This window comes from Quercus suber, unplaced genomic scaffold, assembly GCF_002906115.3.
Source record: "Quercus suber isolate HL8 unplaced genomic scaffold, Cork oak 2.0 scaffold_146, whole genome shotgun sequence".
Taxonomy (NCBI): Eukaryota; Viridiplantae; Streptophyta; class Magnoliopsida; order Fagales; family Fagaceae; genus Quercus; species Quercus suber.
The window spans coordinates 1,115,389-1,140,042 of record NW_027069607.1 but is presented as its reverse complement, the minus strand read 5'-3'; the positions used below and the strand labels follow the sequence as shown (position 1 = coordinate 1,140,042).

At 39.7% G+C, this 24,654-nt stretch overlaps 1 protein-coding gene across 1 annotated transcript; it reads left to right on the top strand.

Moving 5' to 3' along the window:
• The first annotated feature begins 3,038 nt into the window (after nt 1–3,038).
• LOC111986965 (uncharacterized) lies at nt 3,039–3,608 on the top strand. The gene has a single exon (XM_024018656.1). It carries the CDS (start codon nt 3,039–3,041, stop codon nt 3,606–3,608), a length of 570 nt encoding a protein of 189 aa, XP_023874424.1.
• The last annotated feature ends 21,046 nt before the right edge of the window (nt 3,609–24,654 follow it).

Sequence of the window (24,654 nt, the reverse complement as noted above, 5' to 3'; positions counted from 1 at the left end):
GTTTTTTTTTTTTTTTTTTTTTTTTTCTTTTTTTTTTTTTGAGAAAGAGATAGACCGATTATTTTATTATCAAAGACTAATAAGATCAGTCATGAGCACAGTTTCAACTTGGTCATTTTTTTTTTTGTTCTTAAGCTTTACAAGCAAACTAATAGGTTGTTTGCTTGTTGGTTGTTTTGATGATGGGGGTATTTGGTCTTATAGGTTGTTTTGTAAGGTCAGCCACAGTAAATTTTTCTCTCTCAAACTCAAACTCAAACTCTCGTTTTCTCTCGGTCTAAGATTTTCATGAGAACATTCCAAAGGCTTTAAGCCTTCAATGGAGAAGGACTTCTGAAAGTTTTTTTTGTTCTTGGATTTTCTTTGGGTTTGAGTTGGATTTCATTTTTTCTTTTTCTTTTTCAACGATGATATGTTCTTACACACACACACTACATGTGCTTTGCATGCGCAATAGAACTTTTTATTTTTGTTTTTATTTTTATTATTTTAAGTTTAGTGAAATAATGTTTAGAAGTACGATAAATATACTTTTCTAATTTTTAGGATTTTGATAAAAGCTTAAAAGTCTACAACTTAGGAATTCTTTTAAAAAGAGTAAATTACTCTTTTAACCTGATTGTGTTTTTAAATTTAAAATTATTGAACTAAAAGATAGGGGGTATTTTAGAGAGTTTAAGAATATATGTGAGGGTATTTTAGTATGTAAAATATTGAAAATCAAATAAGGAATCATGTTATTAATAGTATAGATATATGGATTGAGTTCAAGTTACACCTGATGTAACTTTAAACAATGTTACACCATCCAATAATTTGTTATTGAATTCATATTTTAAAAATCTTACTGTTAAATTACATGTTCTATATGTGCTTAAAATGCATGTCAATTTTCATGTCAATCGGATGTTATTTATCATGTGATTTATAAACTCATAATTTATGAATTATTTTAAACTACAAAAACTTGAATCTAAACAATTAATTAAGATGGGTTCAAGTTACACATGATATTTTTTACACCATAGATTTCTCAAAAATAAAATCCAATGGTCAAAAAAATATCATTAAATATTACTGTAGGGACTCAATTTGGATTGGACCCAGAGTATGAATGGGTTTTCAGCCCAACAAGCCCAAACAATAAATTTTTAGAGCATGGGTACAAGAACTAGTATCGTTTGACAGGAAAGGTTATACTCATCAAGTAACAAGGGATATTTTAGGTTAATTCAATGAGAAAAACTCTCTTCGGCTCTCTTTCAGTTCGTCTCCCTTTTTCTTTTTTTATGGACCATCCCCCCCGTGTTCGTGGTCTACCAACGGATTACTGTGCTGAGAGCCCCTAGACTCTGCCTAGTGCTGATTAGCTGTTGAGAAGGAAAGGCAGGAGTGATACTCATGATGGAAGAGGGAGCACCGCAGCAACCATTGACGGGCCCGCAACAGGCGGATGCTAATCAGCACCAGGCAGAGTCTAGGGGCTCTCAGCACAGTAATCCGTTGGTAGACCACGAACACAGGGGGGATGGTCCATAAAAAAAGAAAAAGGGAGACGAACTGAAAGAGAGCCGAAGAGAGTTTTTCTCATTGAATTAACCTAAAATATCCCTTGTTACTTGATGAGTATAACCTTTCCTGTCAAACGATACTAGTTCTTGTACCCATGCTCTAAAAATTTATTGTTTGGGCTTGTTGGGCTGAAAACCCATTCATACTCTGGGTCCAATCCAAATTGAGTCCCTACAGTAATATTTAATGATATTTTTTTGACCATTGGATTTTATTTTTGAGAAATCTATGGTGTAAAAAATATCATGTGTAACTTGAACCCATCTTAATTAATTGTTTAGATTCAAGTTTTTGTAGTTTAAAATAATTCATAAATTATGAGTTTATAAATCACATGATAAATAACATCCGATTGACATGAAAATTGACATGCATTTTAAGCACATATAGAACATGTAATTTAACAGTAAGATTTTTAAAATATGAATTCAATAACAAATTATTGGATGGTGTAACATTGTTTAAAGTTACATCAGGTGTAACTTGAACTCAATCCATATATCTATACTATTAATAACATGATTCCTTATTTGATTTTCAATATTTTACATACTAAAATACCCTCACATATATTCTTAAACTCTCTAAAATACCCCCTATCTTTTAGTTCAATAATTTTAAATTTAAAAACACAATCAGGTTAAAAGAGTAATTTACTCTTTTTAAAAGAATTCCTAAGTTGTAGACTTTTAAGCTTTTATCAAAATCCTAAAAATTAGAAAAGTATATTTATCGTACTTCTAAACATTATTTCACTAAACTTAAAATAATAAAAATAAAAACAAAAATAAAAAGTTCTATTGCGCATGCAAAGCACATGTAGTGTGTGTGTGTAAGAACATATCATCGTTGAAAAAGAAAAAGAAAAAATGAAATCCAACTCAAACCCAAAGAAAATCCAAGAACAAAAAAAACTTTCAGAAGTCCTTCTCCATTGAAGGCTTAAAGCCTTTGGAATGTTCTCATGAAAATCTTAGACCGAGAGAAAACGAGAGTTTGAGTTTGAGTTTGAGAGAGAAAAATTTACTGTGGCTGACCTTACAAAACAACCTATAAGACCAAATACCCCCATCATCAAAACAACCAACAAGCAAACAACCTATTAGTTTGCTTGTAAAGCTTAAGAACAAAAAAAAAAATGACCAAGTTGAAACTGTGCTCATGACTGATCTTATTAGTCTTTGATAATAAAATAATCGGTCTATCTCTTTCTCAAAAAAAAAAAAAAAAAAAAAAAAAAAAAAAAAAAAGACCAAGTAAGCTACCGTTCAAAAGCCAATTTGCACTTTTATATATAGGTAATAGATATTTCATATCTTGACCTAACTTGCTACCGCATAGGGTTTTCTCTCTAGGTTTCCTTGGAAACTCTAGAGGTGAAAAAAGGAGCTTTCATAGCAAAAGGGCTGCCGTTAGGCAAACTATCTCTCCGCTCCAGTGGTAGAACAGGTTAGAGTGGAGAACACATGGAAGAGATCACAGAGGGATGCGCAGGACTAAAGCTATCGTTGAGAGAAGATGCGGAAGTGGAAATCAAAGTGCCATTGACAGAAGAAGGCCCAGTTCTCATCGGGAAGTTTTGTACAAAGCGACGAATTAACCTGGAGTCAGTGGCCAGGGTACTGAAATCGGTGTGGAAGGCGAAACACAGTTTCGAAGTCAGCGACCTTGGCGAGAACAAGGTCATGTTCCTGTTTCAAACAACGGAGGACATGGAGCAAGTACTATTGCTTTGCCCGTGGTCCTTTGACAAATATCTATTGATCCTCCACAAGTTGGTTTGTGGAGAGGCGGTGAAGGATATAAGGTTCGACAAGTCTCCTTTCTGGATCCAAATCCATGGGCTGCCCACAATGTGCCAAACGAAGGAAGTGGGAGAGAGTATCGGCGCAACCTTGGGAGAAGTGGTGAAAGTGGATGCGAACAGGAAAGGCTTCTGTTTGGGGAACTTTCTACGCATAAGAGTGCTCCTGGACATCTCCTTGCCGCTGTGTAGAGGCCGCAAAGTGCGCCTGGGTGAACATGGGTTGAAGTAGGTAGATCTCAAGTACGAGAGGCTCCCAATCTTCTGCTATCTGTGTGGGAAAGTGGACCATGATGAAAGGGAATGCATGCATGGGCTCCAAAGCAATAACACGCTTCGCCCAGAGGAGAAACAATTTGGCTAGTGGTTACGCGCGACGCTGGACAAGTTTCAAAAACCTCAAATGATAACAATGGGGAATGACGGTGCACCAAGTTCAGGGGGGATTGAGAAGGAGAAACCGGATGGCCGGTGGGACAGCAAGAATGGGTGTTCGCTAGCGAAGGTGACTCCGGGCAGCATCTAAGTAGGAAAAGCTGAAGAGGTGGGAATCCCGAGGCCTGACATAGCAAAAGTTGGTGTCCCACCAACTCATGTCAATATCAACTCTTCGGAGTTCACGTAGACTTTGAGTCCCGAGGTCCATATCCAGACTCTCGATGCCGCAATTAATGAGAAGGAGCCAGTTTTCTCCTCTGCACCACGCAAAGAGGAGATTGGGACAAGGGAGATGATCACGCAGTCCCTGGCTGACACAACTCGGGTAAAGAAGGAACCGGCTGGTGTAAGTGGGCCAGTAAAGGAAGCCCAACATCATTTGGACCCCCCTAGGCCTCATGAACTCTCTATAATGACTGGGATGCCGAATGATGTGGACTTGGGCCTGCCAAACCTTGGGCCAAAGTTCACTTTGGGGCCAGCGTCCCCAACAATTTTAAAAACCCAAAACTTGAGGAAGCCTAAAGGAAGTGGGCAGAAAGGAAACAAAGAAAACAAGGGCCCAATGGAGAAAGAAAGAATCACGGGTGGAATACGAAGACATGCACAAGTTGACGTCCAAAGTAAGAAGACAATTATGGAGATTGATCACGTAGAGGTGGGAACAAAAACGAGAGCGCGGTCTCCACTATCAGAGATTCTCTCTCTCTCTCTCTCTCTCTCTCTCTCTCTCTCTCTCTCTCTCTCTCTCTCTCTCTCTCTCTCTCTCTCTCTCTCTCTCTCTCTCTCTCTCTCATGGATCTTTAAATCAATTGCAACCTATCTTGATTTGGATAAAACTATTACATGTTGTTACAGTGTAAGATAAATACTAATCTCATGACTTTTTGAAACTTTGCCTCATTTTCTTTATTGGAAAATGTTAACAGATGTCTTAGATGCAGTTGTTAGTAAATCAATTTTAGAAAGTTTTTATGGAAAAAGAAAAAAGTAATCAACTTAATAAGTATTCTACGAACACATAATACTTCTTATGTGCTTTTCCCTTTCTCTACCTTACTCTTATCCTATAAAATTTCATTTTTTTAATTAACTTAATAGGTATTTTACGAACACACAATACTTCTTACGTGCTTTTCCACTTTCTCTACCTTACTCTTATCTTATGATTAATGTATTCTCCAACTCTCGATCCTCATAAATTACTGATCTAATATATCAAAAATAATCATCCTCTGGTATTTCTTCATTGTAAAATTTTACAACATCTTAATGTTTGTTTCTAATTTTGCAAAACTAACACTCCGTATACTATGTTTTATTCCTTCTTAATCTAAAGCTTTTAGACTTTAAGTATGAGCTTGGATAGTACGTTTTGCGCTATTTAGTGCGTCTGAGTTTCATTTCTGTGAGTCCATGAGCACTGTTCATGAGACCCATAACTTGAAAAAAATGCTAATTTAACTTTAAAACTGGATCTCATGGTACTATTCACACATTTAAAAATTATTTTGCTTCAGTATTTTCAGTTTTCAGTTTTCAGCAATAAGCGGTATCTAAACAGATCCTAAATCTTGGTTTTAAAACTCGGACCGGACCGAACATCCGACCGGGTTAACCAAAAACCACTCCTTGAGATGGTTCTTTAACTTCCAAAACCTATTCTACACAAAAAAAACCCAATAGACCGTGCGAACCTCAATCGAACCGCCCGAGTTTGAGAACCGTGAATGGGTCTCATGGTTCAGGGCTAAGCACTTTAAAAAAAAAAAAAAAAATGAAGAAGAAGAAGAAGAACAGAAGAAGAGGAAGAAGATGAAAGATGACAATGAGAATTGTTAGAAATACTGAATGTAATTGTATTGTATTTCTTCAATGAAAGAATGTACATAGATGCCTTTATATAGGAGGCATATGTGTGCAGTACAAGTAAATATATGTGCTATACAAGTAACCTAACTGGGCCTAAAGCCCACAACACCCCCTCAAACTCAAGGTGGATGTGAGACCAACTTGAGGTTGTCAACCAAAGTACGAAGGCGTCCCTTAGGATGTGACTTGGTGAAGATATCTGCAAGTTGATCTTTAGAGGAGACTGAGATCAGCTTGAGAGCACCATGGACAAGATGAAAACGGATAAAATGACAATCGATCTCAATGTGTTTAGTCCGTTCATGGAAGACATCATTGTGAGCAATATGAATAGCACTCTGGTTGTCACAATAAAGAGGAGTAGCAGAGGATGTAGACACACCTAAGTCTTTGAGAAGCCATCGTAGCCAAAGGAGCTCAGATGTGGTATCAGCAAGGGCACGATATTCTGCTTCAGTACTGGAGCGGGCCACATGAGTTTGTTTCTTACTTCGCCAAGAAATCAGAGAAGAACCAAGAAGAAAGCAATAACCAGTGGTGGACCTGCGATCAGTGGGGTCTCCTGCCCAATCAGCATCAGAAAATGCACGAAGAGTAAGAGGAGACTGAGCAGAGTAGAAAAGACCATGGAAGAGAGTGCCCTTTAAGTATCGAAGAATGCGCAGAACAGCAGCATAGTGAGTCGATCGTGGAGCAGACAGATACTGGCTCACTTGGTGAACAGCATAGGAAATGTCTGGACGAGTGACAGTGAGATAAACCAAGCTGCCAACCAAGCGTCTGTAAAGAGAGGGATTAGACAATGGTTTCCCCCCTGAGGGAGTCAGATGCGCATTAAGCTCAACTGGAGTGTCCACAGTCTTGCTATCAGTGAGTCCAGCGCGAGACAAGAGTTCAGAGGCATACTTGGCTTGAGTAATATAAAGTCCATCTGTAGAATGAGTGATTTCAAGACCCAAGAAGTAGCTGAGATATCCAAGATCTTTCATCTCAAACTGCTGACTGAGAAAAGCCTTGAGTTCTTGAATGCCACTGAGGTCATCACCAGTTATGATCATATCATCCACATATAAGAGGAGTAAAATAGTGCCTTTGTCAGTGCGACGAAGAAATAAGGCAGAATCATAGTGACTGGCCATGTAACCCAAGTGAGAGATGGTAGAGCTGAATTTGGCAAACCAAGCTCGTGGAGCTTGTTTAAGGCCATAAAGTGCACGTCGAAGGTGGCAAACCTTATTTGAGTCAACAGAGAGACCAGGAGGAGGTTGCATATACACTTCTTCACTTAAATCCCCATTAAGAAATGCATTTTTGACATCCATCTGAAAAAGGTCCCATTTACTGGCAGCAGCAACAGCTAAGAGGGCACGGACAGATGAGATACGGGCAACCGGAGCAAAAGTTTCTTCATAATCAATCCCATACTCTTGTGTAAAACCTTTTGCAACAAGACGAGCTTTGTAGCGCTCAATGGACCCATCAGAGCGAGTCTTAATCTTGTAGATCCACTTACAACCAACCACAGATTTCCCAGGAGGAAGTGTCACCAAATCCCAAGTATGGTTTTTAGATAATGCATCAAGTTCCTCTTTCATTGCAATCTGCCATAAAGGGTCAGTGGAAGCCTCACGATAGGTGTGAGGCTCGTGTAGTGTAGCAAGAGCAGTGTAACAATGATAGTCAAGTAAATGTGCAGGAATAGATCTTACCCGAGTTGAGTGACGAGGTGGAATGTCTTGTGCAAGATCTTCAGGCGGAGTAGGAGCAGGAGACCCAAGCTCAGGATTGGGGTTGGGTAGCTCGTTTTCAACCTGTTCATCTTCCACCTGTTCATTAAAGGGTGAACTAGGAAAGGGATCAGTGATATCTGGTGGTTGGATAGAGAAGTCTACAGTAACAGAATCAGGAGCAACTATAGGAGGATCAGGAGCAGCTACAGAAGGAATATGTGTCTCATCTGGAAAAAGATCTAAGACAGAGGAGGAAGACAAGGAAACACTGAAATGAGAAAGTTCGACAAAGAGGCGATGTTCCCAAAAGACAACATTACGGGAGACACGAAGACGATGAGAGACAGGATCATAACACCTATACCCCTTTTGAGTTTCGCCATAGCCAAGAAAACAACAAAGCCTTGACCGAGGCTCAAGTTTGTTATGCTCATGTGGCTGAAGAAGAACGAAACAAGCAGATCCGAAGGAGCGAAGGTGGTGATAGTCTGGAGGTGACCCAAAAAGGCGCTCATATGGAGTTTGATTTTGGATAACAGGACTCGGAATGCGATTAATAGTATGAACAGCATGAAGAGCAGCTTCACCCCAAAAAGGAGCAGGAACTTTAGCAGAGAGAAGGAGAGCACGAACAGTGTCAAGAATATGACGAAGTTTTCGTTCGGCTCTACCATTTTGCTGAGAGGTACCTGGACAAGTTAGTTGATGAACAGTGCCATAGGAATGCAAAACAGCTTGGAAAGCATATTGAGTGTATTCAAGAGCATTATCAGATCGAAAAATTTTGATGCGTCTGGAAAACTGAGTTTCAACCATTTTTGCAAAATTAGAATATACTTCCAATAATTCAGAACGATGTTTCATATTAAAAATCCAACTATAGCGAGAGTAATCATCAACAAAGACAACAAAATATCTAGACCCACCAATACTAGAGACAGAGGAAGGCCCCCAAACATCAGAATGAATAAGGTCAAAGATATCAGTGGATATGGATTCACTAGTATTGAAAGGCAAAGCTGGTTGTTTTCCTAACTGACATGAAACACAATCAAAATTTTCTGTGGACACTGAACCTAACAAACCTCTAGAAGCCAATTGTTGTACCCGAGAGGAAGATGCGTGACCAAGTCGAGCATGCCAAAGTGCAAGGGAAGGAGTGGAAGAAACTGCAGCAGCTGCAGCAATAGAAACAGGAGCGACAAGTGGAAGACGAAGGTTGTCCACGGGAAACATCCGCCCAACTCTGGGACCGGTCCCAAGCTCCTGTCCCGTCCTAGGATCCTGCACAATGCATCCAGAATAATCAAAGGTAATGCGATAACCCAACTCAGCTAATTGTCCCACAGAAAATAAATTATAAGAAAGGTCAGGAACATTAAAGACTCCAGGAACCGAGAGGTTGGAGGTTGAAACTGAACCTATATTATGACCAGACATTGTGGAACCATTTGCTGTACGAATATTAAGAGGGTGTGGTGCAGGTTTAAGGTCAGAAAATAAGGATGAGTGAGGTGTCATGTGATTGCAACAAGCAGAATCCATAAGCCAAGAGGTAGGAGACATACCAGATAAAGCTGAGAGAGAAGAGGAATAAGATGCATTACCAACCATACGAATGACATTGGCGATGATATTTACAAGGTCATCTTTGGAAATGGAGAAAGTGGATCCAGAAGACTGAGACTGTGTAGAGACAGGAGCCATGGGTTGGACACTCTCAGTGTTAGCAACTGTAGCAGCAGAAGTAGAAACAGCTGATTTGTTGCGCTGATAGCAAGTCTCAATATTATGGCCAAAACGTTTACAAAAATTGCAAAACCGTTTGTTGGATTGTCGGCGACGATTGTTGCAAAAGGAAGCAAACTTGTCCTTATTCTTCATTTAGAAGCAAAATATGCAAAAATGGACTGCAAAAATGAAATCTACGCGAAAAACTGGGTAAGAAGCACCTGAACTCCAAAGAAGTCAACCGTAGAAAAGTCAACGGTCAAGGTCAAACCTCGGTCAAAGTCAACGCTAGTCAAGGTCAAAGTCAACGGCCCGATCAACGGTCAGTCAATGATGACGTCAGCTTGGTGGATGACGTCAGCAGATGAGTGGATGATGACGTCAGCCCTAGGTGACGTGGCAAGATGACGTCACAGATGACGTTAGCAGAATCGAGTGAGGGCGCGTGAGGCGCGTGACAGAGCGCGTGAGGCGCGTGACTGAGGCTGTGACGGCGCGTGACGGCACGTGTGGCGCGTGACTGAGGCGCGGCTTCTTCAGGCGGCGCGTGAGAGCGCGTGCAGACTCCGATGCTTGCGAGACTTCCACGAGTACGTAGATCGAGGCGAGACGATCACGGTGGTATCTGCAAAAACTTTATCGGAGGAAGATACACGGCGGAGACGGTGGTTGCAGTGGTCTGTGTGGTGCAGGACTCCTCAACGATGGCGGCTGCAGTTCCGGAACCTGAGGACAACGGCTGAGAGATGTCATAGGTTCAACGGTGAGAGGCTGCAGTGGCTGTTGTGACGGCGAAAGCGATAAGGGTGGAGTAACACCAAGAGAGACAGGACTGCTAAAAGAAAGGTCAGAGCAGTGGCTCTGATACCATGTTAGAAATACTGAATGTAATTGTATTGTATTTCTTCAATGAAAGAATGTACATAGATGCTTTTATATAAGAGGCATATGTGTGCAGTACAAGTAAATATGTGTGCTATACAAGTAACCTAACTGGGCCTAAAGCCCACAACACTATATATGTTAACAAGAATAAGGATTAAAAGAAAGAGCCCAGTCGTTTTGCTGCAGAGTAGACCTTTTGCTGGCTGTTGATGGCTACCATGTGACCGGCAAAAGCTAAAAATGTTGATGTTTACCGTGCGGCTGGCAAAAAGTGAAAAATGTGAGATTTGAACTAGCCTAACTTTGGGTGTTTCAGGAGAGAAAAGTAGGATTTGAGAAGGGGATGTCTAATGAGAGAAGAGATAAAAGTGAGATTTGAAAGCTCTTCACGTGGGTACCAGATAGTGGACTTGTGGTTATGAATTTTTGGGATTTTTTTTTTTTAGCTTAAATCTTACACGCCACACGAGATTGAAAAAGTAGTTTTGGACCTCCTACGTGTTGTTGACTTGTTTCTTGGTTAATTTATTCAATGATTAGTCTAATTCTTAATTCTACAAAGTATAAACCCACCAATTCATACATTAATTTATTAAATTTATTTATTTCTTTACACTATAAGATTGTCCGATCAATGTAAGATTTACTCTATAAGATTAAACAAATACACACAATATTATATACATTTACAACAAAAAAGATATATAACATTATATACGCTAATGTCCCCTACCATTCAAGTTGCTGCTCTTTTTTAAAAAAAAATTAATTTCATGGGAAAATGTATATTAAATTTTTTATTGAGTTTCATAAATTAATTTAATGTGAAATTTCTATTAGATCTCTATATTTATCTGGATTTTTTATGTAATTTTTTCAATTTTTACTAATTTAATATATTTATTTATATTTTAAATAATTATTAAATTAATTATGACATTATCATAGTTCGACTTCGGTCCAACCTCAAAAACCTTGAACCTCTCCCTTTTACATTTCATTGAATGGTCCGGGTTTCAAAACCATGCTCTAAATCAACCTTCCAAATATGTAACTTAGCAATGGCTACACGTCTTTCATCTACTAAAACTATATTGCTTGCTTTTCCCCCATTTCCACTTAGGGATGGCAATTCGTGTTCGCGTGTCGGGTTTGTGTTGTGTCAACTCATGAGTATCAGACTATATAAGTCAACACTAACCCGACATGTTTATTAAACAGGTCAAGATTCCTCAACCCTAACACGACTCATTTATTAAACAGGACAGTCGTGTCGACCTTTTTATCAGATTTTATCAAAATGAAAAAAAAAATTATGAAAAAACAAACAAATAAATATTTTTAATATAAATTTAGAACAAATGAGTAATTGTATCACTAATAATCATTCAAAACTAAAATATATTTCAATATCACAAATAATCAATCATAATATGTCAAAGAAAATAAACCACAACAACTAATAAGTTTATATACCTAGGGTTTGAAGGATATATTAGTAAAATGTTATTTAATTAAATGGGTCAAACGGGTTCCATGGATTGAACACTAACCCAACCCGTTTATTAAACGGGTCAGTCGTGTCAACCCGAATATGACATGAACCCATTAAGTCTCAACCCATAACCTACTAATTTTGTGTCGTGTCGTGTCGCATTCACGAGTCATATCCAATTTTGCCACCCCTATTTCCACCCTTCTCAATGCATCATTTATCGTGACCATCCTAATTCTTCAAAAAAACGTACAGATTTTATCCTTTATTGATTTATGGTTTCCATTAAAAAAAAAAAAAAAAAGTATCAAAGTAACGTTTTTTTTTTTTTGGTCTCCTCTTCATTTATTAACACTCATTGATCTTTATCATAAATACACTTGGAGAAATTCAAGTCTCTTGTTTTCCATTTTATTTGTCTTTGCAAGTTTATAGATACTCTTTTATCCATCTTTTGTCGCTAACTACTATATAGTTCATTGTAAGCCTTAGATACAACATCTTGGGCCACCTTTTTTCTCCCTTCTTTGCCACTTTATAATATAAATAAGTGGTAGTGTCTTTACATGTACGTTCTCTCTCTCTCTCTCTCTCTCTCTCTGTGTTATTTGAACATCTTCATTACCACTAAGTCTCCTTAGTTTGTAGCCTACAAAAGCTATGTTCTCCAAGTACTTCTTTAACCACTACTTCAATTCAACTAGTTATTTGATTCCATAGTTTATCAACATATTTACATAGGAACGTACACTTGCTTTGTTTGATTATTCTATCTTTAACAACTACAAAATCACTTGTGTTTTACATATAGATCTCAAGTATCAGAAACTTAAATTAAAAAAAAAGTGATGTCTATAGTTTTGGTGTCGTCTTATATAAGCTAATCATTGGTTGTCTAGCAATAATGAGAAGACCTGAAAAAGCACTAACATACTTGAATGGGTTTATCCTATAATTGAAAGTGGGAATATTGGAAACATAGTTGATCTAAGGTTACAAGAAAAATTCTACACCAATTCTGCGTAAAAAGCTGTGGAGATAGCCATATCATGCATACCATCAGCGGCAATCTATAGGACAAACACGGTTCAAGTATCGATAAAACTAAAGAAATGTTTGGCTCTATATAGATGGTTCATGAAAGAAGCCAAGGTATGGCAGCTGAGATGAATTAGACAATGTCAAGCATTCAACTCACAATGAAGTCTATGGAGCTTGAATTAGATATTGCGGCCTGACTAGGTAGTTATATAGTGGCAAAGTCATAAAATTTTTTCATGGGAGCCAAACTAAAAACACATAATAAAAAAGTATTGTTGATACTTAGAATGTTTGTAGTTTTGATTTAACATATGATATAAGATATTTTCTTATGTAAACAAAATATTTATATTAGACGTTCCTTTCTCTAACATGGACAATTAGTTTCATTAATTAAATTTATGGTAGAATTCGTTACTCATATGAAAGAAAGCCAAAATTTCACTTTAACAGGGAGGAGGGCGGGAGCATATATATCTTTGTACACTTGTAGTCATTCATGCCTACACATGCTTTGTGTACACACATAACACATGTACAACTTAAAATGTAAAAGAACTTAACAAAAAAGATAGTTTATATATGATATTGAGTTTATTTGATGGGATATATATATATATATATATGTATGTATATATGTGTAGGGTCACAATTTGTAGCCAAAGTCTAAAAGATATAGGAAGTAGGCCTAATGAGCCCAGTACAATAAATTTGTAGAGAGCGGGTGAAAGAACTAGGCCTTTAGCGAATTTGACAATGGTTAATAGGAATTTAAAAGATGAACAAGTAAGAAAGATACGTAAAGACTGCATGAGAAGACAAAAAGAAAGGATTTCATTAACCTTACAATTGATGAATTGAATGAAGCTTGGAAGTGAAGGTGCATGCTTTGGAGTCCACTTCATGGTTATTTCAAAGATTCTCTGACAAAATGCTATGGGGCTGTTTGGTACATGTGTTATAGAACCTCTTAGATCTTATAAGAGTAACTCACAAGTCTTGGAAAACATGTATTAGGGTTTTTCTTTTATACCTAGCAGTGTTGGACTTAAGCCCTAAACATTTCGTGGGCTTTTGGGCTTTATTTAAAATCTACAGAAAACACATCTCGATCGGTCAAAGGTGTCTCTCGATCGGTCGAGTAAGACAGATTCTAAATTCTTATTTCTGTAGCTTGACTATTCTTGAATCTTAACTTGAATCAACTTGAGCGATGTCTAAAACTGTTCTAAGATATAAATACCTTATACTAGACATTTTCTAACAAACTGATACTTTTGCAGAGTTAAAAGTCTTCAATAATAATCAATTGTAATTATTGCAATTCTTCAATAACACTTCTTCCCATCAAAAAAAAAAATTTTTGATTGATACTTTTGCACAGTTGAAAGAAAGTCTTCAATAATAATCAAATGTAATTAATGCAATTCTTCAATAATACTTCTTCCCGCCAAAAAAAAAAAAAAATGATTAATACTTTTGCAAAGTTAAGTCTTCAAATAATACTTCTCTATGCCCAAAAAAGAGTGATTGATACTTCTGAAAAGCTAATACCACATAGTGAAAAGGTTGAACAAAAATGATTTATTGTCAAACGTAATTATTGTAAGTCTTCAATAATACTCCACTGAAAAAAGAAAAAGAAAAAAAATAATTTAAAAAATAATTGTTGCAAGTCTTCAAAAGTACTTCAGCTCTTCTCGCCAAAAAAGAATAATTTAAATAGGGGTGGCTTTTGGATATTTTCTAGGAGTATCAATAGATATTGTAATTTTTGTGTGTTAAAAGTGGTAATTTTTTGACTTCAATCTCTCACTCAGAAACGGAAAATCTTCCTCTCTTATAAAGTCAGTCAATCTCTCTCACTTTGTATGGGAACAATGTGATCACCAATTGTCATTATGCAGAGTCTCAATTTTTTTGACTCTCTCCCTTTCATATTGAGCTACTAGACAAGTTTGTCCATGTGACACCCTGAGAGTTAAGAGAGCAGGGTGCCTGATGAGTCACGTGAAAGCTGTCCCTCTGTATGGAAACATTTGTGATCACCAATTCTCATTATGTAGCGCCCTCGAAAGCTGTTAAGAAATGTCGTTTTTGATTGATTAGTGGGTATGCCAGTATATAGCAAACGCCAATGGGTTATTTCAAGGATTCTGACACCCTGCTGTAAAACAAGAAGATAGCAATAATTTGTACGGCGTTGGGACGGTGAGGTGGGCATTTTTTGTTTGGCTGAGCTGTACGTTTACATCAGTGACTATGAGATCGAGCGTGATGCAAGTAATAAGGTCTGATCTTTTTTATTCTTTTGCTCTCACCCACACATTTGAAGTTTACCTGTTATTTCCGTCAAACTTTCCAGTTTTCACACTATCGGTCATCTTCTCACTGAAAATTTGTCGGTTCATATGATAATAAGTTGTTATTTATAGTTTCTTGATAATATATAGAGTTATTTGTAATAAAAATTCATAAAATTTTGAAGATATAAAATGTTTTAGTTATAATTTTACAATATATAGGAAAAATAAACTAATAATTGTATCAAATTATCTAAGCTTTCAAAATTTGTTTTGTTAAAATACTTTCAAAGAATGCTTATTTTATTTTATTTTTAAAATACAAAACCTGTAATAATTATGTCATTTCTTTGTCTTTTATTATTTTATTTCAAATATTAAGAGATAAAGAAATTATGTAATTTTTTGTGTTATTATACTTTTCCTTTTTACTCTTTTGCTCTCGGTCACATATTTGATTTGAATGTGAATCATGTGATTTAACTAAATGACGTTTTTCTATTATTTTTGTAGGGACTCAATTTGGATTGACCCTGAGTGATGGGTTTTCAGCCCAATAAACCCAAACAATAAATTTATAGAGAGTGGGTTGACAGGTTTAGGTGTTGGCCGTCGATCACCATGCATGAACTTTTCTTATAAAAATGGTAAGAGTTTCTTTACAAATGGGGGGATGCTCCTCGGCCACAGGCCGAGGAGGCCTTATTGTTCTCCATTTTTTCTCCCCCCCCCCTTTTTACTTTACTAGCTTTTCTTTTATAGTTTTCATCTTCCTATCTCCTCCTTTCATCTGTTGATCATCTATTTGCCTTTCTTCTGGCCGTCCGTCCCATCAGAGGCCTTATCAGTACTCAAGTGGTTCACTCTGATCAACGTTATCCTGCCAAGGGGTTACCTCCCCATTAATGCGGCCAGGGGGGTTAGTTGAGTGCATTAAATGCGAGAGTGACAACTTACTTTGGGGTTAGTCTCTCCCCAAAATCACCTTTGTCAGGCCGAGGATAAGGTGACCCTCGGCGTGGATTGGGAAAAGTGGCTTTCCCCCACTTTAGCCCTGAATAGCTTGTGCTCTTCGGCCTGGGCCTTGAGCCTGCGACATGATGGGCCGAGGCTATCAGGCCCATGGGCACCACAATAGCCCCTCAAAACTCTGCTGCACGTTCCCTCGGACGGGGAGGAGGGTTTTGATACCTGCGGGTCCATTGGACGAATTGCCCCACTTCGGTTTGTACTGACGCTGGCGTCTTTTTGACTGCCCGATGCGCGTTTTTAGCGTTTCAAGACTTAATGGGTGCCCACATTAAATTTTGGCGGCACCACGTTTCCCACTTTCAACGGCATGATCTTTTGCTTTTATGAGCAAGCGATTTCATTTGGGGAACCTAAGGGGGAGTATAAATACCTGTTTGAACCGCCTGGTTTCATCATTTTCGCGCTTACAATTATTGATGCATATAGTTTGAATCTGGTTCGACTTGCACACTATTTGAAGAGTATCGTCATACTTCTATAAGTCTTCTTTTTCTAGCGACCCCAAATTTTCTTGATTTCAATCTTCCTTTTCTCTTTTAGAACTTTTAGTTGTCTTTGGGGAATAGGTAAGTTTAAGAAGTTGGTCGAGTCCGATGAGATGATGAACAAATTCATTGTCGACTATGGAATACCCAATAATGTGAATTTGAAGTACTGTGAAGAGGGAGAGTGGTACCTTAGGAGGAGAGAGGGTGAAGTTGTGATCCCGATAGTTACTTTCGTAGAAGGAGGGATGAGAATCCCTATGAGGCCGGTGACCCTTAATTACTTTAGGCATTTTCGCCTGGCTCCTACTCAGTGTGCCGTGAATGTATTTAGGATATTAGGGTGTGTAGATACCCTGAATGAGAAAATGGGGTTGAGACTGACTCACCACGATGTGAACTGGTGTTACAACCTTCATCACCTGAGGGGTAAGACATATTATATGAAGACAAGGGACGATAGGGTTCGTCTTATCCAGTGTCTTCCTGATTCCAATAAGGGGTTGAACCAAGATTTCCTCATAGTGTTGGGAGAGTGACACGACGGCTTTCATTGCCCAACGGTAGAGGGGGAGCCAGGTAGGGCATCCGAAATACAAGATAATCTAGGTCTCAGCATTTTCAAGTTTTATACCTGCATATTCGATTTGGTTGATTAACCATAGGAATTTCGCTTTTCTTTTCGCAGATCCACACGCCTTTGCACGTCATTTCCACCTGGTTAACAAAGCGGACTTGGAAACCGTTCTCAGGTCGGAACTTTTCTTGAACGAACCTGATAACCAAGTCAGAGCTGCTCATAAAATCCTCGGATGTGACCCAGCTCAGACGTCATTCCCAGTTCCGAAGCACGTAATTAGAACTCGTGACCCTCGGCTTACGCAGATTACCGTGGTGGAGAGCGGTTTTGCTTTTACTGAGGGGTCTTATATACCTGAAGGCATTCCGCCATCAGGTCCCTCTTCATCCCGGCAAGTAACGGTGGCCGAGAAAGGACCATCTAAGAAAGCAAGGGAGGTGGTTGAACTGAGTTCCTCTGAGGACGAATATAGTGTGTTTGACTTAGTTGATCAGTCCGAGGATCCTCCCGGTGACCTAGGAGACCCTCACTTATCCGAAGCCGATCTCCAGTCCTTAAGAGTTGGTGCTCAGGCTGAGATGGGTTTAAAAAGACAGCCCCAAACCAATCTTCTTGACCTGCTTGAAGGCGGTTCCAAGAAGGATGTACCAGGGGAGTCGCAGCCCCAGCCCCCAGCACCTCAGCCCCAGATTCTAACCATGCAAACCAGGTCGTCCCCTGTTCCTACAGTAACAAACCCTCCTACCGAGTCTCATGACCCTAAAAGGAAAAGACTTTCCAATGGTAAAGAGCCAATGGATGGGAGCAAATCTCATTCTTCGCCCGAGGTGGGTAGGACTCGCAGGCCTCCAAAGCAATTGAAGCTCGGTGATCAACGGAAGAGCAAGAAGGCCACCCAGCAGCCCGAGGCTCAAGCCTGGCTGCCTGCTGCCATGCTCCATGATCAGCCCCTAATGGATAACGCGTCGATGCGGGAGTCTCAAGGAGACGAGGGGGCTCTCGTGGCCGAGGCCTTGGAGAAATCTCTTCTTCTTCCCACCGACATGGCCGAGTTAGAGAAAATGAGTGGGGTAGAGGTTGTCCTCGACCTTAAGAAATATCTAGGCATGGTAGGTCCTTTGACACCTATTCATTTTACTCAAAATTTTGTCGCTTAGTACCTTTCCTTCTCTTTACAGAGTTGCTTGTTTTTACTGGCAGGCTATCCAGGCCCTTTTCAGGTTGGGCGAAGAGGTTGATGATCATAGCAATGCCTTAGCGCAAGAGCGCGACAAGTTTCTGGAGGCGGCCAATACTCTTAACAGATCTGAGGGCGACCTGAAAAAGGCGACCGAGGATCTGGCAGAAATGGCGAAGGCCAGGGATGCTGCTGTCTCTGACCTAGCCGTGGTCAGGAAGCAAGCTGAGGATCAAACTAACCGCTTGCAAGATGTTGAGGGTTAACTACAAAAGGCCAAAGAGGACATTACCTATATGAAGAAAAATTTGACCAAGGCAATCCATGAAAAAGGTGTTGCCGAGTATGCCAGGGACGAGGCTGTGAGAGCCAAAGACGAGACGGTATTTGCGAAAATAGACGCTGAGCGCTCTATGGAAAAGGCAGAGGAGGATGCTTTCGCAGAAGGGGTGGCTAAGACTGAAGCCACCCTTCGGGCTCAAGTTCCTGCAGTGTGCAGGCATTATTGCTCTCAAACCTGGCATGAAGCCCTCAACCAAGTAGGGGTTGATGCCTCATTTGATCTTAGAAGAGAGGACAGGGTATATTACCCTATTGCTATTCGCGAGGTTGCACCTGCTGCTCCTGAGGAGGGATCCTCATTACCATCGGTTGAAAGTCAGGACAGGACTGCCGAGGATGTGCCGTTAACTGATCAACCATCCGAGGAGGTTGAGCCCCAAAGAGTGTTGAGGGAAGTTGTAACCGAGGGTCAGGGAATACCACAAGACATGGCAAGTCCTCCGGCTGACCTTTTGAAATCAAGCCCTTAGGCCTTGGCCCAGACCTTTTGATTTACCTATTAACTTAATTTGCCCATTGAATTGAGGAGACTAGTATACGGCGTAGGATGAATTTGTTTATCTTCTCTTTTATCTCATTTTGTTTCTTGCCTCAGTGGCGTTGTGAGGGAATTGTATACTTTCTTTTTGAATTAAATACTTAATACTTCGCTTCCAACTAATGATATTTTCTTTTCTTTTGTTTACTTTACTATTGTATTCTGCTCAATATTCGTATTCTATTTTGGAGTTCGCCTCGTGAAACCATCTGTTATCCTTCGAATATAAATCTAAAGATCGTAGTATAGCTTGATTCTAAGTAACGCTTTGGTTTTTCTCTAGATAGTTATTTTCTCTATGGGTTTGAGTCCGAGGACCATGCAACACTTTGGTTATGCTCAGTACTTCTATTTTTCTATAAGTATTTAGTTTTCCATAGGCTTGGGTCCGAGGACCATGCAATGCCTTGGCTCTGTCTAGTACTCAGGTATAATGGTGTGTAGTTTTACCATAGGTTTGGGTCCGAGGACCATACAATACCTTGGTTCTGTCTACCACTTCTATTTTCCTGTAAGTATCTAGTTTCCCCATAGGTTTGGGTCTGAGGACCTTGCAATACACTGGTTCTGTCTAGGACCCAGGTATAATGGTGTATAGTTTTACCATAGGTTTGGGTCCGAGGACCATACAATACCTTGGTTCTGTCTACCACTTCTATTTTCCTGTAAGTATCTAGTTTCCCCATAGGTTTGGGTCCGAGGACCATGCAATACCCTGGTTCTGTCTAGTACCCAGGTATAATGGTGTGTGTAGTTTTACCATAGGTTTGGGTCCGAGGACCATGCAATACCTTGGTTCTGTCTACCACTTCAATTTTCCTGTAAGTATCTAGTTTCCCCAAGGTTTGGGTCCAAGGACCTTGCAATACCCTGGTTTTGTCTAGTACCCAGGTATAATGGTGTGTAGTTTTACCATAGGTTTGGGTCCGAGGACCATACAATACCTTGGTTCTGTTTACCACTTCTATTTTCCTGTAAGTATCTAGTTTCCCCATAGGTTTGGGTCCGAGGACCATGCAATACCCTGGTTCTGTCTAGTACCCAGGTATAATGGTGTGTGTAGTTTTACCATAGGTTTGGGTCCGAGGACCATGCAATACCTTGGTTCTGTCTACCACTTCAATTTTTCTATATCTAGTTATAATGGTGTGTGTAGTTTTACCATAGGTTTGGGTCCGAGGACCATACAATACCTTGGTTCTGTCTACCACTTCTATTTTCCTGTAAGTATCTAGTTTCCCCATAGGTTTAGGTCCGAGGACCATGCAATACTCTGGTTCTGTCTAGTACCCAGGTATAATGGTGTGTGTAGTTTTACCATAGGTTTGGGTCGAGGACCATGCAATACCTTGGTTCTGTCTACCACTTCAATTTTCCTATAAGTATTAGATATAATGGTGTGTGTAGTTTTACCATAGGCTTGGGTCGAGGACCATGCAATACCTTGATTCTGTCTACCACTTCAATTTTTACTGTATCTAGTTATAATGGTGTGTGTAGTTTTATCATAGTTTGGGTCCGAGGACCATACAATACCTTGGTTCTGTCTACCACTTCTATTTTCCTGTAAGTATCTAGTTTCCTCATAGGTTTGGGTCCGAGGACCATGCAATACCCTGGTTCTGTCTAGTACCCAGGTATAATGGTGTGTGTAGTTTTACCATAGGTTTGGGTCCGAGGACCATGCAATACCTTGGTTCTGTCTACCACTTCAATTTTTCTGTAAGTATTAGATATAATGGTGTGTGTAGTTTTACCATAGGCTTGGGTTCGAGGACCATGCAATACCTTGGTTCTGTCTACCACTTCAATTTTTACTGTAAGTATCTAGTTTTTCCATAGGTTTGGGTCCGAGGACCATGCAATACCTTGGTTTGTCTAGTACCCAGGTATAATGGTGTGTGTAGTTTTACCATAAGTTTGAGTCCGAGGACCTTGCAATACCCTGGTTCTGTCTAGTACCCAGGTATAATGGTGTGTAGTTTTACCATAGGTTTGGGTCCGAGACCATACAATACCTTGTTCTGTCTACCACTTCTATTTTCCTGTAAGTATCTAGTTTCCCCATAGGTTTGGGTCCGAGGACCATGCAATACCTTGGTTTTGTCTAGTACCCAGGTATAATGGTGTGTGTAGTTTTACCATAGGTTTGGGTCCGAGGACCATGCAATACCTTGGTTCTGTCTACCACTTCAATTTTTACTGTATCTAGTTATAATGGTGTGTGTAGTTTTACCATAGGTTGGGTCCGAGGACCATACAATACCTTGGTTCTGTCTACCACTTCTATTTTTCTGTAAGTATCTAGTTTCCCCATAGGTTTGGGTCCGAGGACCATACAATACCCTGGTTTTGTCTAGTACCCAGGTATAATGGTGTGTGTAGTTTTACCATAGGTTTGGGTCCGAGGACCATGCAATACCTTGGTTCTGTCTACCACTTCAATTTTTCCTGTAAGTATTAGATATAATGGTGTGTGTAGTTTTACCATAGGCTTGGGTCCGAGGACCATGCAATACCTTGGTTCTGTCTACCACTTCAATTTTTACTGTATCTAGTTATAATGGTGTGTGTAGTTTTACCATAGGTTTGGGTCCGAGGATCATACAATACCTTGGTTCTGTCTACCACTTCTATTTTTCTGTAAGTATCTAGTTTCCCATAGGTTTGGGTCCGAGGACCATGCAATACCCTGGTTCTGTCTAGTACCCAGGTATAATGGTGTGTGTAGTTTTACCATAGGTTTGGGTCCAAGGACCATGCAATACCTTGGTTCTGTCTACCACTTCAATTTTTCCTGTAAGTATTAGATATAATGGTGTGTGTAGTTTTACCATAGGCTTGGGTCCGAGGACCATGCAATACCTTGGTTCTGTCTACCACTTCAATTTTACTGTAAGTATCTAGTTTCCCCATAGGTTTGGGTCCGAGGACCATACAATACCTTGGTTCTGTCTAGTACTCAGGTATAATGGTGTGTGTAGTTTTACCATAGATTTGGGTCCGAGGACCATGCAATACCTTGGCTCTGTCTACCACTTCTATTTTCTGTAAGTAGAGGTTTGTCCTCAGATCGCTTTACTGGAGATGATTCCTCTTTGTGTCAGATTGTGATCTTTACATGTGGCATTGATCTCGCCTCCAACTCGAGGCCCCATCTTTTTCATTTATGAAGCGCCCTTTGTCTGTTCGTGTTCTGCGCTTGACGCTCCGGTGCGCGAAACGCGCCTTCATTAATGTCCTCGTAAATTAACACGAGTCCAATCGTCCGTGGCCTCCTTGGAAATTGGCGACTTCATTACTAACCCAGCTGATAATACTCTTTTCGAACTCCGCATGAATTAATTCTCACCAACCCCTATCCTCTATATAAATGAGGAGATGGTTTCTCCACAACCACGGACCTCTCAACACTAACAGAACAAAACATATTCTTCCAACCTCCCATGCCCTTTTAATAACCCCGCCGAATTGTTACCAGGACTGACAAAAACGGTATGGCCGCAGCCCCCACTGGGCTTTCGGTGCGGCAGAGTCTAGGCGTAACCCTGATGGTGCCCTTCGAGGTATCCCAGAGGGATGTTGCTAGAGAACCTAACGTCTTTCCTCGGAGCACACCCCCGACGAGGAAGGCGTGCGAATTCACCTCATGGGCGGTGCTCGAGTGTTGCTGTCTCCAACGGCCAACACTCGAGAGGAACGGAGAGAATCGAGGGACATCATGGGGGAGGGTATCCGGAGCCCTGCATCTGCTCCTCTCTTTGTTCCAGCTCCGCCTAACGAGAAGGAAGTTGTTGGGGCCTGGAGACAGGATTGTCCTTCACCTCCTCCACCCTTGTCAAGCCCTCCCATTCTCTTGGTGCCAATAAAAGCACGGGTTGACACTTCTCTCCAGCTAGTTTCTTCTTAGGGCGGCTCCACCTGAGCCTCTGATTGTAGGAATAGCAGGTGGCTATTAGCTTGTAAATTTGCTTGTAAAACAGGCCTGCCTGAGCATCTGATTGTAATATGTAATTTTTCTACTCATGAAATAATAATATCAAGATCTTTCTTTGTTGTTTTTTTTTTTTTACTGTCAAATCTTCTATATACTCTTCTCTCCTTTTTTTTTTTTTTTTTTTTTTTTTTTTTTCTACCTACTGTAAAACGAATACTTAGAACTTAGAACACTTACCTGGTGCGCTGGCTAGCACCCTAATTCTTCCCACAGACGGCGCCAATTGTAGGGACTCAATTTGGATTGACCCTGAGTGATGGGTTTTCAGCCCAATAAGCCCAAACAATAAATTTATAGAGAGTGGGTTGACAGGTTTAGGTGTTGGCCGTCGATCACCATGCATGAACTTTTCTTATAAAAATGCTAAGAGTTTCTTTACAAATGGGGGGATGCTCCTCGGCCTGTGGCCGAGGAGGCCTTATTGTTCTCCCTTTTTTCTCCTCCCCTTTTTACTTTACTAGCTTTTCTTTTATAGTTTTCATCTTCCTATCTCCTCCTTCCATCTGTTGATCATCTATTTGCCTTTCTTCTGGCCGTCCGTCCCATCAAAGGTCTTATCAGTACTCAAGTGGTTCACTCTGATCAACGTTATCCTGCCAAGGGGTTACCTCCCCATTAATGCGGCCAGGGGAGTTAGTTGAGTGCATTAAATGCGAGAGTGACAGCTTATTTTGGGGTTAGTCTCTCCCCAAAATCACCTTTGTCAGGCCGAGGATAAGGTGGTCCTCGGCGTGGATTGGGAAAAGTGGCTTTCCCCCACTTTAGCCCTGAATAGCCTGTGCTCCTCGGCCTAGGCCTTGGGCCTGCGACATGATGGGCCGAGGCTATCAGGCCCATGGGCCCCACAATTTTCCTTTAAACTTTCCTAATTTTTATAGAAGTCCCTACTCATTAATATGTAATAAGTAATCAGTTTTGTAATATTTTTATTACTTTTTTAATTTATTAGAGATAATAAAAATAGGGCTGTGTTAACTGGCATCGTGCGGTGCTCGTTAAGCACATTTTTTCTGACATAATTATTGTCTTTTTTTTTTTAAATTTATGTCACTTTTTTAGTTTTGTAGGTATAATTTCAGATTTTTTTTTTTTTTGTCTTTTCTGCACTTAACTAGCACTAAGCGATGCTGGTTAACATTCTCCATAAAAATATTACAAATTTGATTACAAAAAAATAATGACAACTGTATAAAAATATAAACATAACAAAATAAAATAGTCATATCTACCTATATTGATAACATATAATGACAAATGATAATGAATTATCTTGTAATAATTTTGAAATATAAAAACTTGTAGAATGAAATTGTAAAACTTAATGTAATTACATTTTTTTTTTTGGTTATTAACAACTCAATATATTCAAATTATTTTTTTCTTAATTTTTTTTAAATTAAAATTTCTTAATGATAATCTTAAAAAAAATTCTAGAGTCACCACTAAATAGAGTGGATGGTGTCAATGATGTGTAAAGATAGATGTAGGGATAAGGGCCCGAATTCATGTACTGGGCACTAGGCCTTGGCCTTGGCCAAGGACCTTGTTTGTCCGAGGAGGATAAACAGCAGTGAGGGTGTCAAACTCAGAACCCCATAAGTAAAATACAAGCAGAAGGGCTAAGGAAGTTGG